The sequence below is a fragment of the Rhinopithecus roxellana genome, chromosome 8 (genome assembly GCF_007565055.1).
Source record: "Rhinopithecus roxellana isolate Shanxi Qingling chromosome 8, ASM756505v1, whole genome shotgun sequence".
NCBI classification, from domain to species: domain Eukaryota; kingdom Metazoa; phylum Chordata; class Mammalia; order Primates; family Cercopithecidae; genus Rhinopithecus; species Rhinopithecus roxellana.
Genome location: NC_044556.1, coordinates 129,469,559 through 129,488,627, shown reverse-complemented (window position 1 = coordinate 129,488,627; position 19,069 = coordinate 129,469,559). Strand labels below are relative to the sequence as shown.

Genomic DNA, 19,069 nt, shown 5'->3' with positions numbered 1-19,069 from the left:
ATAAACTTGCTTTCACTTTGGACTGCAAACTCGCCCTGAATTCTTTCTTGTGCAAGATCCAAGAACCCTCTCCTGGGGTCTGAATCGTGACCCCTTTCCTATAACAGTACCATTATCTTTAAAGTGAAACACATTTTTAAACTGAGAATGCCTTTTTCCATTAACTTGTTTCCTCAACCATAAACATCTTGTGATTCTTAAGAGTGTCCAATTCCCTGGGAAAGTAACCCAGTAGGTTTTGCTTTATCTGGACTTTATTCAAGATGGAGTCACTCTAGTTAAGACACCTCTGACAATTTCCATTTATTCTGTGCCTTCTATATACCAAACACTTTACCAGAAATAAAACAGAAAATGACGATTGAAATAGGCTTGGGTGTTATATAATATTTTTGTTCTGTTGTCCTGCCTGTGCAGTGAGTAGAAGACCTAGTTCAGAGCCTGGAGTCATGCCAACACTTAAACTATATACAGAGAAGAAACACATCAGAGAAGTAAATTAAGACATTGTAGAGAGTATTAGGCAATCATGAGTTTTAGAAGCCAAAGACAGTAGTAGTCAATCTAAGAATTAGCAAGGGCTCTTGTGCCAGACTTAACTGGGTTTGAATATTGGTTCTGCCACTTACAGCTATATGATTGTGGGTAAGTCAGTCAACCTCTCTGAGCTTCAGTTTTCTTATCTGTAAAATGGGGGCAATAATATACACCTTGAAGTTGTGTTGCATAGATAAGAGATAATATGTGCAAAGTATATCACTCATGATAGGCACTCAATTTTTGGTAATCCTTGTATTATTATTATTATTATTATTACAAATATCCCAGGAAGGGCTTTTATTACTACAAATGCCCCTGCAGGGGTTGAGACAGGGTAAAGGGAGGAGAGGTCTGGTGATGGGCCTGGGAGGAGGGCAAAAGGCAGCTCAGAATGGGAGCTGAAGAAGTGGAAATATGGAGTTTCAAAGTGTTATCTGAAAAATGTGGCAATGAAGGGCTAAAAAAAATAGCACCAGAGTGAGAGGTAGGTTGTGTAGTTAATGGTAATATAGGTATAAATGAGGCTAATGGGAAATGGCTGGATTTAGAAGGGAAAAGGAACATCCCTTCCTCTGAAAATAAAGTGACAAAGATAAATATTTCTGCAGGTTTGGCTAAATCTATATGAGAAAAAGAAGGAAATTGGAGAGTTCACTCCAGACCAACTACTTCTATTCTCCACTGTGTGTGTGTCTCTCTCTCTCTGTATAATTTCTCCCCACTATACATATGTGTGTGTGTGTGTGTGTGTGTGTGTGTGTGTATAAAGGGTCCAGGCATGGTGGCTCATATCTGTAATACCAGCACTTTAGGAGGCCGAGGTAAGAGGATCACTTGAGACCAGGAGTTCAAGACCAGCCTGGGCAACATAGCAAGATCCCATCTCTATTTTTAAAATTTTTAAAATTAGCTAGGCATGGTGGTGCATGACTGTAGTCCTAGCTACTCAAGAGGCTGAGGTAGGAGGATCATTTGAGCCCCAGAGTTCGAGGTTACAGTGAGCTATGATGACACCACAGCACTCTAACCTGGGTGACAGAGCAAGACTCTGTCTCTAAAACATATATATGTATGTATGTATCTAGGAGGAAAAACAAATACCAAATAATCTTACTTCTTCTGCTCTCTCTTTATTTTCCTCCTGAAGTTTCCTATCCTCCTTACTTTCTTCTTCAACCTCTTGAAGAGACTCATCTATTTCAGGCTCAATAAATTCTTTTACAGTCTCCTGTGAGATGAAACAATATGATGATTAAAGGATGTATATAAATATTAGCAATTATTTGCTTCAAAAATATTTAATGAGCACTAATCCTGCAACTGTACTGTACTAGTGACAAGGATACAAAGGTTGATAAAAATAGTCCCTGTCCTTAAGAAACTTTTAATTTCATGGACAAGAATATACAATGAATGCATACAGTCACATAGTAGGAGCACCTGATTTAGACCAGGTAGTGGACTGGGTAAAAGAGGGAGTTGGTCAGGAAGGTTTCCTGAAGGAGAAAATGTTTGAGTTTTTTCTTGAAGGATGGGGAAGGAAAAGAAGGAGCTCTGGGCAGAGGATGTTCTATGTACATGATTGGTTCTGAGAGAGCCTAGTTCAATAGGACAAAAACTGGGAGATAAATGAACAGGAGTGCAATCATAGTGAAAGGGTGAGACTGTCAAGCCAGGGAGATGATTAGCTCTTATCCTGAAGGCAATGAGGCTCTAATAAATTGATTGATTTGCTTTGCATTTCAAAACAATCATTCTAGCAACAGGAGAATAGCTTTAAAGAAGAGGAAGAAAGGGAAGGAGAGGAAGAGAAAAGGAGCGTGAACAAAATAGCGGTTGCTGGAATGAAGAGAAGGAAATGGAAGATTTAAGAGATATTTAAGAGGTAAGTTCGAGTGATTGACTGGATGGACATGGGATGGTTAGGGAAAAGGTACATCTTAAATGACACTTAGTTTATAATTTAGACCACTAGAGAGATGACAATGCCATTCACAGAGACAATGAACAAAACTGGATAAACATGTCTGGAGAGAGAGATGAGTTCAGATTAGGCTGTGAGAGTTTGAGGTACCATTGAGATATCCAAGAGAAAATATCCAGCAAGTAGCTGAATATATGGATCTGGAGTTTAAGATGGAAGAATTTGGGCTTAAAATAGAGATCTGACAGTTATCTGCATTTAATTAAAGCCAAGAAAGTAAATTATACCCTAAAGGCAAACTTGTGAGGTAGCCAGAGAATTAGACAGTAACCCAGTTACATAAAATGCTAGGGATCTATGGAAAACAGTGTGGTGATTCCTTAAAGAACTAAAAATAGATCTACCATTCGATCCAGCAATCCCACTCTTGGGTATCTATCCAGAGAAAAAGCAGTCATTATATGAAAAAGATAATTGTACACACGTTTATAGCAGCACAATTCACAATTGCAAAAATATGGAACCAGCCCAAATGCCCATCAATCAATGAGTGAATAAAGAAAATGTGGTATATATACACCATGGAATCCCACTCAGCCATAAAAAGGAATTAAATAACGGCATTTGGAGACTGTTATTCTAAGTGAAGTAACTAAGGAATGGAAAACCAAATATTGTATGTTCTCACTCATAAGTGGGAGCTAAGCTATGAGGACACAAAGCCATAAGAATGATACAATGGACTTCAGGGATTCAGGGGAAAAGGGTGGGAGGTGAGGAGGGATGAAAGACTACACATTGGGTACAGTGTACACTGCTTGGGTGATGGGTGCACCAAAATCTGAGAAATTATCACTAAAGAACTTACTCATGTAACCAATTATGACCTGTTTCCCAAAAACCTATTGGGAAAAAAAAAAAGGAATAATGTTCTGATGCAGGCAACAATGTGGCTGACCTTTGAAAACACTATGCTAAGTGAAATAAGCACAAAAGGCCACGTATTGTGGAATTCTATTTACATGAGATGTCCAGAATAGGCAAATCCATAGAGCCAGAAAATGTGTAGTGTTTCCAGGGCCTGAGAAGAAAGGGGAAATTTGAGTGACTGCTAATCAGTATGGATTTTCTTTTTGGGAATGATAAAAATGTTCTGGAATTGAATAGTGATTAGCACTGCACAATTTTGTGAATATACTACGAACTATTACTGAATTGTACATATTACATGAATTGTATCTCAATAAAGCTGTTATTTTTAGAAAAATAATTTGGCCACTCCACATTGTATACATACTTCAAAACATCATGTTGTACACAATGAAAATATACAATTTTTATTTGTCAATTAAAATAAATAGGAAATTGCTGCCTAAAAAAAAATCAGATGAAATCAAAGCCTATACTCAAGGAAAACAATAATAGATTTTCAAACCTCTGAAAAAAAATAAAATAAAATGCTAGGGAAGAAAGAGGAGCCTGAAAAGGCAGCCAGAAGTAGCCTCTGAAGTATGAGAGGACACGAGGAAAGCCAAAAGAGAAGAAAGAAGGAGTCATCAGTGTTGAACACCTCAAAGGAGTCTTCTCATAGAGATTTAAAAGCATCCTCTGGATGTTTACAGCACCAATATTTATAAAAGCAAAAGCTAGCAATAAGCTCAATGCCCACAACAGGAAAATGCATAAATAAATTAAGGTGTAAGCCATATAACAAAATACTTTATAGCAACGTTAAATTATGCTATAGAAATATGTATATATTATAGAAAAATAGTCACAATGTATTAGGATATTTTTACAAAATGAAAATACTTTTTTCTTGATAATATTTTTGCTGTAAAATATTTGAACACTACAGAGGAATTAAGAATCTTAACGCTCAGAGTTAATAATTTCTATCAGTTTGCTGAATATTCTTCTAGAATGCTTTTCACATCTATAAACATTTTAATATAAATGAGATAATATAACTTATATTCTATAATCTGCTTTTCTCAATAATATATCATGGATTATATTTATTTAACTACTTAAACATCTACTTTATCTGCATAGAACTCCATTATTTCAATGTACCATACTGTATTTAACTAATCTCCTACTGATCAACATTCATATTGTTTCTAGTATTTTGCTATTATACTATGCCGTAATAAACATTCTTTTACAGCTATATCATATACTAGAATTATCAAAAAGACTACAAAAGTTATATTTAACCTATTTAAAGAAATAAGAGATTGAAAATATGAGCAGAGAGAGAAAGATTACAAAAATGCTCAGACTTGAAAAGAATCAAATAGGACTTCAGCAATTTAACTTTAAAACTCAACAGAAAGGTTTAATGGCAGATGAAATTCAATTGGAGGGCAAATTAGTGAACTGGATGGTAAGCCAGAAAAATTATTTAGGATGCAATGCAGAGAAATAGAGAGATAGAGAATATGGAAGAAGGTTAAGAGACATGGGGGATTGATTCCAACACACATTCATTTCGAGTTCTAGAAGGAAAGAAGAGAGCAGAGTTGATGGGTGCAGCACGCCAACATGGCACAAGTATACATATGTAACAAACCTGCACGTTGTGCACATGTACACTAGAACTTAAAGTATAATAATAAAAAAAAAAGACAGCAAATGCAGTAGAGGCAATATTTGAACAGATGATGACTGAGAAATTTCCAGATCTAACAAAAGATACCAAACTAAAGATTCAGGAAATCAAGATAATCCCAAGCAAAATTTTAAAAGAAAAGAAAATCCATCTCCACATTAATCTGAGCAAAGACAAAAAGACGATTTTAAAAACAGGCAGAGAGAAAAGATGAATTAACTTCAAAGAAACAGACAGTTGGATTCTCAATGGTCAGTTCAATAACAACAAAAACCAGAAAACAGTAAAAATAATAATGATGTGCTGAGATAAAAGTATACCATCCTAGAATTAATAGCATACCCAGCAAAAATATTTAAGAATGAGGGTGAAATAAAGGCATTTTCAGACAAATGAAAACTGAGTTTGCCACCAGGAGATCTTCACTAAAGAAAATTCTAAAGGTTAAGGCAGAAGAAAAATAACCCAAGGATATCTGAGACTTCTGAAGAAAGAACAAATAAATTAACTTATAAATCAGTTCCAATGCCAGCATATTTCTTAAAGGTAAATCACTAAAGGCATTCCTGCTAAAGTCAGAAGAAAGAAAAGGATGCTTGTTATTTCCACTACTATTTAATATTGAATTGGAAGAATTACTCAATACAATTAAACAAGAAAAAGCAACTAGAAGTATCTATCAGAATTGAAAAGAAAGAGGTAAAACTATCCCTATTTGTAGGTGATTTGATTAAGTATTTAGAAAACCCCAAAGAATCCACTGAAAAACTACTAAAAACAGTAAGAGGAGGAGCAGCAGGAAGAGGAGAAAAAACACAATATGAGAATTTAGTAAAGTCATAGCATATAAAATTAAAATAAGAATGGTGGCAAACATCTGTAATCCCAGCACTTTGGGAGGCTGAGGCAGGAGGATCACTTGAGCCTAGGAATTCAAGCCAGCCTAGGCAACATAGCAAGACCCTGTCTCTATGAAAATTTAAAAATTAGCCAGGCATGGTGTCACGCACCTATAATCCTACCTACTCAGGAGGCTGAGGTGGAAGGATTGCTTGAGCACAGGAGGTCAAGGCTGCAGTGAGCCATGACTAAACCACTGAACTCCAGCCTGGGTGACAGAGTATGATCCAATCTCAAAATATAAAACAAAATTAAATTAAATTAAAATACAGAAATTGATTATATATATTATATATACACATAGTTACTAGTAAGAAGATATAATGGAAAAGAATGTCTCATTTAAAATAGCAAAAAATAAAATACTCAGGCATAAACCTAATAAATGTACAAAATGCAAACAAATAAGACATGATTGACAGGCATAAAAGTAGACATCCATATTCCATATTCTCGGACAAGACAATTCAGCATCATAAACATGTCTGCTCTAAGTTAATATATAAATTTAATATTATACTGGTTTTAAAAAGTTATATTTTTAAGAACTAGATTATAAAGTTATATAGAAAAATAGCCAGGTTCAGTGGTGCACACCATAGTCCCAGCTACTCTGGAGGTTGAGGCAGGAGGATTACTTAAGCCCAGGAGTTTGAGACCAGCCTAGGTAACATCAAGACCCCGCTCTAAAGAATAAATAAATAAATGGAAGAATAAGTGAGCAAGAATAGCAATGAAATGTCTGAAAAAGATCCATGAAGAGAGCTGGTCCTACCAGATATGAAAATGTATCATAAGAGAGTCAAACTATCCCTGTTTGCAGATGACATGATCCTATATCTAGAAAACCTAATTGTCTCATCCCAAAAGCTTCTTAAGCTGATAAACAACTTTAGCAAAGTGTCAAGATACAAAATCAACATGCAAAAATCACTAGCATTCCTATACATCAACAAGAGTCAAGCCAAGAGCCAAATCACAAACAAACTCCCATTCACAACTGCCACAAAAAGAATAAAATACCTAAGGAATATAGCTAACTAGGGAGGTGAAATATCTCTAAAAGGAGAACTACAAACCACTGCTCAAAGAAATCACAGATGACACAAATGGAAAAACATTCCATACTCATAAATAGGAGGAATCAATATCGTTAAAATGGCCATACTGTCAAGGGCAATTTATAGATTCAATGCTATTCCTATCAAACTACCATTGACATTCTTCACAGAACTAGAAAAACCTATTTTAAAATTCATATGGAATCAAGAAGAAGCCTGAATAGCAAGGCAATCCTAAGAAAAAAGAACAAAGCTGAAGGCATTACACTACCCAACTTCAAAGTATAGTACAGGGCTGCAGTAACCAAAACAGCATGGTATGATACAAGAACAGACACATACACCAATACCTAGAAATAAGACTTCACACTGACAAACCATCTGATCTTCAACAAAGCTGACAAAAACAAGCAATAGGGAAAGAATTCCCTGTTCAATAAATGGTGCTGGGATAACTGGATAGCCATACGGAGAAAATTGAAACCAGAACACTTCCTTATACCATATACAAAAATTAACTGAAGATGGGATTAAAGGCTTAAATGTAAAACCCAAAACTATAAAAACCCTGGAAGACAACCTAGGCAATACCATTCTGGACATAGAAATGGGGAAAGATTTCACAATGAAGATGCCAAAAACAATTGCAACAGAAGCAAAAATTGACAAATGGGATCTAATTAAATTAAAGAGCTTCTGGACAGTAAAAGAAACTATCCATAGAGTAAACAGACAACCTACAGAGTGGGAGAAAATTTTTGCAAACTATCTGACAAAGGTCTAATATCCAACATCTATGAGGAGCTTAAACAAATTTACATGCAAAAAACAACCCCATAAAAAAAGTGGGCAAAGAACATGAATAGACACTTTTCAAAAGACATAAATGTGGCCAACAATCATATGAGAAAAACTTCAACATCACTGATCATTAGAGAAATACAAATCAAAACCATAATGAGATACCATCTAACACCAGTCAGAATGGCAACTATTACAAAGTCAAAAAATAACAGATTCTGGCAAGGTTGTGGAGAGAAAGGATCACTTATACACTGTCAGTGGGAGTGTAAATTAGTTCAGCCATGGTGGAAGACAGTGTGGCGACTCTTCAAAGATCCAAAGACAGAAATGTCATTTGACCCAGCAATCCCATTACTAAGTATATACCGGAAGGAATATAAATCATTCTATGGTAAAGACACATGCATGCGTATGTTCATTGCAGCACTATTCACAACAGCAATGACATGGAATTAACCTAAATATCCACCAATGATAGACTGGATAGAGAGAACGCAGTACATATACACCATGGAATAAAATGCAGCCATAAAAAGAATGAGATCATGTCCTTTGCAGGGACATGGATGGAGCAAGAGGCCATTATCCTTAGCAAACTAACACAGGAAGAGAAAACCAAATACTACATGTTTTCCCTTTTAAGCTAAATGATGAGACCACATGGACACATAAAGGGGAACAATACGTACTGGGGCCTTTAGGATGGTGAAGGGTGGGCAGAGGGAGACGGATCAAGAAAAACAACTGAAGGATACTAGGCTTAATACCGAGGTGATGAAATAATCTGTACAACAAACCTCCATGACACAAGTTTACCTTTGTGACAAACCTGCACATGTACCCCTGAACTTAAAATAAAAGTCAAAAAGAAAAAAGAAAATGTATCATAAAGCCTCAATAATTAAGATATTGTGGTAATGACCCGTTAATAGACAGATCAATAGAAAAGAACAGAAAATCAAAAAATAGACTTAGGTTGAGTACAGTTGTTTTCAAATGTTGGAAAAATTATAATATGGAAGACAAATCAGCCCTGTTCATATTACCACAAAAGACTGAACTAGGACCAGTAGGTAGAAAAAGCTAAAGCCACAAGGAGACATTACATTTAGTTCAATAGAAAGAATTAATGTTCTAATACTCAGCGCTCACCAAAAATGAATGCAGTCTTTCTGAAAGTAGTTCTCTGTCACTTCAGATATTCAAACTTAGGCATAATGATCAAGTATGGATATTACATTAAGATTCATCATCAGATAAAAGAGAAGATCATCATGGTGGATGGGAGGTAGGACTAGATTGTAGCTCTGACTCAGATGGACAGAGCAGTGTGTGGAGGCTCGCATCAGAAATTTTAGCTCCAGAATGACTGCAAGAACAAAGCAGGAATCCCAAGAGGACCCACAGACCCTCCGAAGGGAGTAGACTGCTCCTGCAGGACCCGGGAGACACTCCAAATACTGTGAGTGCTGAAACTGTAGAATTGAGAAGGGGAGACCCTCTGCTCCCAAACACACCCCCACTGGGGAAACCGAAGGTCTAGTTTGCAAGAGAAGTTTCCAACCTTACCTGGAACTGTGTCAATTTAGAGAGCTGAGCAAAATACAGGAGTAGAGGAAGCAGCAGGAAAGGCCCTGGGAGCTCGCTGGGTCCCCAAGCAGGCCATTCCTGCCTGGCACCAAGGGACCCTTCAGGAGGGCGGCCAGAGGTGCAGGGGAAAATGCCACAGGGAGAAGGAAGTCTCCAGCTGAACTTTGTAACAATTTGAATAGGGCAAGGTGCCTCCTGGCCAGAACTCAGGGGAGGGTGTGAATCCAGCATGCAGACTCCACAGGTGGAAGAAGAACCAAAACCCTTTTCTTTTGCTGGGAGGCAGGTAACACGGGACAAATTCTTAAGCTCTGCTTGCCCACTGCCTGGAAACAGCCTCGGGGCTGTTAGTGGAGGCATGGTGGGAATAAGAACTGCCCTTCAGATTGTGTGGAGGCTGGATGAGGTCTGTGACTGCTGACTTTCCCCCACTTCCCTGACAACCTGCATGACTCAGCAGAGGCAGCCATAATCCTCCTAGGTACATAACTCCACTGACCTGGGAAACTCACCCCCACTCCCCACAGCAGACACAGCAAGACCTGCCCAAGAAGAATCTGAGCTCAGATCACGCCTAGCCCTGCCCCCACCTGGTAGCTGAAGACAAAAGGTGGATAGGGTACGTGAAGACATATACTCTTGGGAGTTCTGGGGCTCTGCCCACCACCAGTTCCTCTCCATACTATCACAGCTGATGCTCTCTGGAAAGTGCCACCTCCTGGCAGGTGACCAACCAGCACAAAGACACATTAAACCACCAAAGCTAAGAACCCTCACAAACTGTTTCACCCCCACTGCCACCTCCACTAGAACAGGTGCTGGTATCCACGGCTGAGGAAGCCATAGACAGTTCACATCACAGGACTCTGTGCAGACAACCCCCAGGACCAGCCCAGAGCCAGGTAGCCTTGCAGGGTGGCTAGACCAAGAAGAGAGATAACAATCACTGCAGCTCAGCTCACAGGAAGCCACATCCATAGGAAAAGGGGGAGAGTACTACATCAAGGGAAGACCCCATGGGACTAAATAATCTGAACAAAAGACTTCAGCCCTATACCTTCCCTCTGACAGAGCCTACCCAAATGAGAAGGAACCAGAAAACCAACTCTGGTAATATGGCAAAACAAGGTTCTTTAACACACCCAAAAAATCACACTAGCTCACCAGCAATGGTTCCACACCAAGAAGAAATCCCTGATTTACATGAAAAAGAATTCAGGAGATTAGTTATTAAGCTAATCAGGCAGGCACCAGAGAAAGGCAAAGCCCAATGCAAGGAAATCCAAAAAATGACACAAGAAACGAAGGGAGAAATATGCAAGGAAATAGATACCATAAAGAAAAAGCAATCAAAACTTCAGGGAAATTGGGCATACTTATAGTACTGCAAAATGCTCTGGAAAGTCTTAGCAATAGAATTGAACAAGTAGAAGAAAGAAATTCAGAGCTCGAAGACAAGGTCTTCGAATTAACCCAATCCAACAAAGACAAAGAAAAAAGAAAAAGAAAACATGAACAAAGCCTCCAAGAAGTCTGGGATTATGTTAAATGACCAAACCTAAGAATAATTGATGTTCCTGAGAAAGAAGAGAAATCTAAAAGTTTGGAAAACATATTTGGGGGAATAATTGAGGAGAACTTCCCCAGCCTTGCTAGAGACCTAGACATGCAAAAACAGGAAGCACAAAGAACACCTGGGAAATTCAGCACAAAAAAATCATCGCCTAGGCACATTGTTTTCAGGTTATCTAAAGTTAAGATGAAGGAAAGAAGCTTAACAGTTGTGAGACAAAAGCATCAGGTACTCTATAAAGGAAAACCTATTAGATTAACAGCAGTTTTCTCAGCAGAAACCCTACAAGCTACAAGGGATTGGGGCCCTATCTTCAGCCTCCTCAGACAAAATAATTATCAGCCAAGAATTTTGTATCCAGCAAAACTAAGCATCATATATGAAGGAAAGATACAGTATTTTCCAGACAAACAAATGCTGAGAGAATTCACCACTCCCAAGCCACCACTACAAGAACTGCTAAAAAGAGCTCTAAATCTTGAAGCAAATCCTGGAAACACATCAAAATAGAACCTCTTCAAAGCATAAATCACACAGGACTTAGACAACCAAAAAAATGTGAAAAGCAGAAACAAAAAACAAAGGCACACAGACAACAAATAGCACAATGAATGGAATGGTATCTCACATCTCAATACTAACATTGAATGTAAATGGCTTAAATGCTCCACTTAAAAGATACAGAACTGTTGAATGGATAAGAACTCACCAACCAACTATCTGCTGCCTTCAGGAGACTCACCTAACACATAAGGACTCACATAAACTGAAATAAAAAGGTGGGAATAGGCATTTCATGCAAAGAGACACCAAAAGTGAGCAGGGGTAGCTATTCTTGAATCAGACAAAACAAACTTTAAAGCAACAGCAGTTAAAAGAGACAAAGACGGACATTATATAATGGTAAAGGCCTTGTCCAACAAGAAAATATCACAATCCTAAAATACATGCACCTAACACTGGAGCTCCCAAATTTATAAAACAATGACTAATAGACCTAAGAAATGAGATAGACAGCAACACAATAATAGTGGGGGACTTCAATACTCCACTGACAGCACTAGACAGGTCATCAAGACAAAAAGTCAACAAAGAAACAATGGATTTAAACTATATCTTGGAACAAATGGGCTTAGCAGATATATACAAAACATTTTATCCAACAACCACAGAATACACATTCTATTCAACAGTGCACAGAACTTTCTCCAAGATAGATAATGTGATAGGCCACTAGATGAGCCTTCATAAATTTAGTACTCTCTCAGACTACAGTGGAATAAAATTGGAAATCAACTCCAAAAGGAACCTTCAAAATCATGCAAATACATGGACACTAAATAACCTGCCCCTGAATGATCATTCGGTCAAAAGCGAAACCAAGATGGAAATTAAAAATTCTTTGAACTGAACAACAATAATGACATAATGACACTACCTATCAAAACCTCTGGGATACAGCAAAGACTGTGCTAAGAGGAAAGTTCATAGCATTAAATGCCTATATCAAAAAGACAGAAAGAGTACAAACTGACATTCTAAGGTCACACCTCAAGGAACTAGAGAAACAAGAACAAACCAAACCCAAACCCAGCAGAAGAAAGAAAATAACCAAGATCAGAGTAGAATTAAATGAAATTGAAATAAACAAACAAACAAAAAAATACAAAAGATAAATGAAGCAAAAAGCTGGTTCTTTGAAAGAATAAAGTTGATAGACTATTAGCAAGATTAACCAAGAAAAGAACAGAAAAAATCCGGATAACCTAATTAAGAAACGAAACAGGAGATACTACAACTGACACCGCTGAAATACAAAAGATCATTCAAAGCAACTATGAACACCTTTATGCACATAAACTAGAAAACCTAGAAGAGATGGATAAATTCCTGGAAACATACAACCCTCCAAGCTTAGCTCAGGAATAATTAGATAACCTGAACAGACTAATAACAAGCAGCAAGATTAAAATGGTAATTTAAAAATTAACAACAAAAAAGTCCAGGACCAGAAGGATTCACAGCAGAATTCTACCAGACATTCAAAGAATTGATACCAATCCTTTTGTCACTATTCCACAAGATAGAGAAAAAGGGAACCCTCCCTAATTCATTCTATGAAGCCAGAATCACCCTAATACCAAAACCAGGAAAGGACATAACCAAAAAAGAAAACTACAGACTGACATCCCTGATGAACACAGACATTAAAATCCTTAACAAAATACTAGCTAACTGAATCCAACAACATATCAAAAAGATAATCCACTGTGATCATGTAGATTACATAGCAGGGATGCAGGGATGGTTTAACATACATAATTCAATAAATGTGATACACCACATAAACAGAATTAAAAACAAAAATCACATGATCATTTCAATAGATGCAGAAAAATTATTTGACAAAATCCAGCATCCCTTTATGATTAAAACTCTCAGCAAAATCAGCAAACAAGGGACATAACTCAATGTATTAAAAGCCATCTGTGACAAATCCACAGCCAACATAATGGATGGGGAAAGTTGAAAGCATTCTCTCTGAGAATTGGAATGAGACAAGGATACCTACCCACTCTCACCACTCCTCTTCAATATAGTACTGGAAGTACTAGCCAGAGCAATCAGACAAGAGAAGCAAATAAAGGACATCCAAACTGGTAAAGAGGAAGTCAAACTGTCACTATTTGCTGACAATATGATAATTTACCTAAAAAACCCTAAAGACTCCTCCAGAAAGTTCCCACAACTGAATTCAGCAAAGTTTCCAGATACAGGATTAATGTACACAAATCAGTAGCTCTTCTCTACACTAATAGCAACTAAGCGGAGAGTCAAATCAAGAACTCAACCCCTTTACAATAGTTGCAAAAATAATAAAATACTTAGGAATATTCCTAACCAAGGAGGCAAAAGACCTCTATAAGGAAAATTACAAACACTGCTGAAAGAAATCATAGATGACACAAACGAATGGAAACATATCCCATGCTCATGGATGGATAGAATCAATATTGTGAAAATAGCCATACTGCCAAAAGCAAATTCAATGCAATCCCATCAAAATACCACTATCATTCTTCACAGAATTAGAAAAAACAATTCTAAAATTCATATGGAACCAAAAAAGACCCCACATAGCCAAAGCAAGACTAAGCAAAAAGAACAAATCTGGAGGCATTGCACTACCTGATTTCAAACTATACTATAAGGCCATAGTCACCAAAACAGCATGGTACTGGTATAAAAATAAGCACATAGACAAATGGAGCTGAATAGAGTACCCAGAAATAAACCCAAATACGTATAGCCAACTGATCTTCAACAAAGAAAACAAAAACATAAAGTGGGGAAAGGACACCCTTTTCAATAAATGGTGCTGGGATAAATGGCTAGCCACATGTAGGAGAATGAAACTGGATCCTCATCTCTCATCTTATACAAAAATCAACTCAAGATGGATTAAGGACTTAAACCTAAGACCTGAAACTATAAAAATTCTAGATGTAACATTGGAAAAACCCTTCTAGACATTGGCTTAGGCAAAGATTTCATCACCAAGAACCCAAAAGCAAATGCAATAAAAACAAAGATAAATAGCTGGGGCTTAATTAAACTAAAGAACTTTTGCATGGCAAAAGGAACAGTCAGCAGAGTAAACAGACAACCCACACAGTAGGAGAAAATCTTCACATTCTATACATCTGACAAAGGACTAATATCCAGAATCTAAAACAAACTGAAACAAATCAGCAAGAAATAAAACAAACAATCCCATCAAAAAGTGGGCTAAGGACATGAATAGACAATTCTCAGAAGAAGATATACAAACGGCCAACAAATATTTGAAAAAAGCTCAACATCACTAACGATCAGGGAAATGCAAATCAAAACCACAATGCAATACCACCTTACTCCTGCAAGAATGGCCGTAATCAAAAAATCAAAAAACAGTAGATGTTGGCATGGATGCGGTAAAACACGCAACACTTCTACACTGCTGGTGGGAATGTAAACTAGTAGAGCAGCTATGGAAAACAGTGTGGAGATTCCTTAAAGAACTAAAAATGGAACTACAATTTGATCCAGCAATCCCACTACTGGGTATCTACTCAGAGGAAAAGAAGTCATTATAGGAAAAAGATACTTGCACACTCATATTTATAGCAGCACAGTTTGCAATTGCAAAATCATGGAACCAACCCAAATGCCCATCAATCAACAAGTGGATAAAAAACTGTGAGAGATATATATATATGTACACACACACATATATATACACACACACATACATATATATACACCCCATATATTATATATTATATATACCATATTATATGTAATATGTATTGTTATATATATTTCACATATAATATTACATATATTTGTGTGTGTGTGTGTTTGTGTGTGTGATGGAATGCTACTCAGCCATGAAAAGGAATGAATTAACAGCATTTGCAGTGACCTGGATGAGATTGGAGAATCTTTTTCGGGGGGGGGAGGGGACAGAGTCTCGCTCTGTCACCCAGGCTGGAGTGCAGTGGCGTGATCTCAGCTCACTGAAGCCTCCGCCTCCTGGGCTCAAGAGATTCTCCTGCCTCAGACTCCTGAGTAGCTGGGACTACCGAAGACTCTTATTGTAAGTGAAGTAGCTCAGGAATGAAAAACCAAACACCATATCTTCTCACTGATACATGGGAGCTAAGCTATGAGGATGCAAAGGCATAAGAATGATATAATGTACTTAGGGGACTTGGCAAGAAGGGTGGGAGGGGGCAAGGGATAAAAGACTACAAATAGGGTGCAGTGTATACTGCTCGAGTGATGGGCACACAAAAATCTCAGAAATCACCACTAAAGACCTTACTCATGTAACCAAACACTACCTGTACCTCAGTAACCTAGGGAAAAATAAAAAATCAAAGATTTGTTGTCAGATTCATGCAAGGTTAAATCCAATCGCCTTTAAATTCCCTTCTGCTCTCAAGTCTCTGATTCTGTATAGTTCTCGGATTTCTTCCTAGATCTGATACACCAAGATCATGTCTGTGGTACTTCATTAAGTTTCTCAAAGTATACTATAATTTACAACTTATAATCTTAATAAAATCATTCAGTGGTTATTTCACAATAATTCTGGCCAAGATCTGGACAGCGTAGTAAAATGAATATTTGTTAAAAGTGAATAATTTAGAGAGATGATGTTTCTTCAGTGTTTAAATGTAAAAAAAAAAAGTTTCATAAATTTGTAGATAGAACCTTCCCCTTCTTTCTCAGACCCCAGACACTGACATATAGGCCATCAGATCATACCTGTAGAGTATGACTCTGATAACAATGGGAGTTTCTTCAGAATGTACTGGAGGAGAACACCTTCAAAGAGGCTGAAATACAAACAAGAGTTGAGTTTGTGATGGCACATGATATTCACTGATTTGAGATTCTTGGTAAGCAGGTGGTAATTAAAACCATGGGAAACACTGGAATAGGTAGTGTGTACAAATGAGAAGTGAAAGCAAGCCAAGGACAGAATATCAACATTTAAGAGGCAGACAAGGGTGAAAGTCTAAAACAAGGGTGAAAAGAAATAAAGAAGTAGGAGAAAAACCAGGACACTTTTGTCTTGTGAAGAGAGGTTGCAAAAGGAGTGAATGGTTAAGAGAGCCAAATGCTACAGAGAAGCCAGGTTAAATATAGAGTGGAAGATACTTGGATTTGGCAATAAGGTGACCTTACAGAGCTTAAACAAATTGATTATGATGGAATGGAAAGAGAGAAAGCAGCAGAGAGACAAGGTCAAGGAACACACTTTTTAGGATGGGAGAAATGACTATGTTTTAGATTGATAAAATGGAACAATTAGAGAAGACATTAAAGAGGCAAAAGAGAGAAGCCACTGAACATGGGATTAAGTGCTCGAAGGAAGAAATAACCTTGGATGGAAAGACTGAGACTGGAGGGGAGGGAAAAGGGTGAGCACAGAAGCAGATGAACCTGAGGATATGCCTCAGGAAGTGGCAGGGAGCTTCTACCTGAAAACCATTCTTTCCTTTATAAAACCACCTGCTGAAAACATGACGCAAAATGCTGAGTGGATGATTCTCTTCCTTAGAGGGAAGAAGAGCTGTCAAAGATCTTGATCAGAACCAAAATTCTCATATGTTAGGGTAAATGAACAAGGATTCAGAACATTGATTGGAAAAAGCTGTGAACCTTATCTATTGAAATACAGGAATAACCTGAACAATAACCAATGCTAACATGTGGCAAATACCTCTTCAAGTAGCTGCTCTATTTCTTCATATGTCAATAATGTAATTTTTCTGCCTTTGATATTAGAAAGGAGGCAAGAGCATGTGTTGATCCATTCATAACATTCTTTCTGAGAAGAGATAAAAGATTACAAGCAGAAAAAACCAGCATATTTATTCACTCACTGCTATTGAGGAACTGCTAAATACAATTCCACTAAACATAACTATATTCAATTAACTTTATATCAGTTCAATTCAAAGATATGTGCAGAGGTGACTGGGTATTAACATAGACCTAAATCATATTATCTCTTATTGACAGGGTTTGGGATCTGGGTTGTAATGGGACAGGGAGTAGTGAAGTGCCATAAAAACAGATACAAAAAGATTGTTTTATTTACTAATGTCTAAATGGCCTCCTAATAAATTTTATGCAACTGAACAGGTCAACTGTGATTGCATAATAACAACAGAAGTAGTAAACACCTACCTTGTACTTAATTATATGTCAGACTCTGTTCTAAGCATTAGGCATATATTAACTCATTTGATCCTCAATATGAGACATTACCTATTATTATCCTCATTTTTTAAGATGAGGAAACTGAGAAATTGAATAGTTAAATGTCTTGCTCAAGATCACAAAAATAGTTAAGTATGATGTCTGGATTCTAATCTAGGTGGTCTGTGCTTAACCACTAAAAAAAAATCTCTCTACCGCTAATAAATTGAATGAATAAAGATTTGAGACACTTTTGGAAAAGATGCTCACCTTTTATCTATTGAGATATGGGAAAGGTCTATAGCAGGTTTTAATCACCTAAGGTAAATAGTTAAACTATATTTACCAAGATCTCCTAACAGCTAAGAGCTGGTTTCAACGTTTAAAAGGTACATTACTCCTTATTAGTTAATAAAAGCCCTGAGAACTAGGAAATGTTATCCTCTCTGGGAGCAGAGATCTGATCACTCTAGCCAAAAAACGGCAGTGTGTGGTGAAATAATGACCCACTGTAGGCTCCTGAAATCAACCACGATGAGCAGTAATATACCTTATATTTCTCTCATTATTAGCCTTTTTTTTAAAGACAGGATCTTGCTCTATTGCCCAGGCTGGAGTACAGTGGAGCAATCTCAGCTCGGCACAACCTCTGCCTCCCAGGTTCAAGGGATTCTCCTGCCTCAGCCTCCTGAGTAGCTGGGAGCACCCACTATCATACCTGGCTCATTTTGTATTTTTAGTAGAGATGCAGTTTCACCATGTTGGCCAGGCTGGTCTCAAATTCCCGACCTCAGGTGATCCACCCCCCTCAGCCTCCCAAAGTGCTGGCATTACAGATATGAACCACCGCACCTGAACCCTGTCCAGCATCATGCAAATCTCCTTGGCTGGAAAGGAGCCCAAGAAACATTAGCTGGTGGGAAACTCGCACTAATGTCATCCAAATATCAGTCTAGTAGGTCAAATGCTAGAATGTGGCACAAGCCACACAGCATTACCATAGAGCCACATTAGACAAGGCTTCTCTGGAAAACCATCTTCTTCTTTTCACCTTATGGGATATGGATGAGGCCATAGAAATCCCAAAGTCTGATGTCATAAAGATTCATGTACCACAGAGGTTTGTCTAGATCAGGGGAAGATGGTAGCAGTCCAGGATGGTGATGAATTTGAAATAAAAATAACCTTCATGAAGACGGAACTAACCATTTTGTTAAAGAGTACCTCAGCAGGGTCTGCTGAGCCCCCTACCATAAACTCGCTTGACATACTCTTGAGGGCCTCAGGCTTAGAGAAGAGGCATACAC

General features: G+C 37.6%; 1 protein-coding gene across 1 annotated transcript in view; it reads right to left on the bottom strand.

The window, feature by feature from the left end:
* Positions 1–19,069, bottom strand: part of AXDND1 (axonemal dynein light chain domain containing 1) — a 161,920-nt gene that overhangs the window by 1,394 nt on the left and 141,457 nt on the right. The window contains exons 20-21 of the mRNA XM_030936362.1: positions 17,281–17,388; positions 1,655–1,768 (exon numbers count right to left, since the gene is read on the bottom strand). Of these exons, the coding sequence (XP_030792222.1) occupies positions 1,655–1,768; positions 17,281–17,388 (222 nt within the window). The remainder of the gene's footprint in view (positions 1–1,654; positions 1,769–17,280; positions 17,389–19,069) is intronic.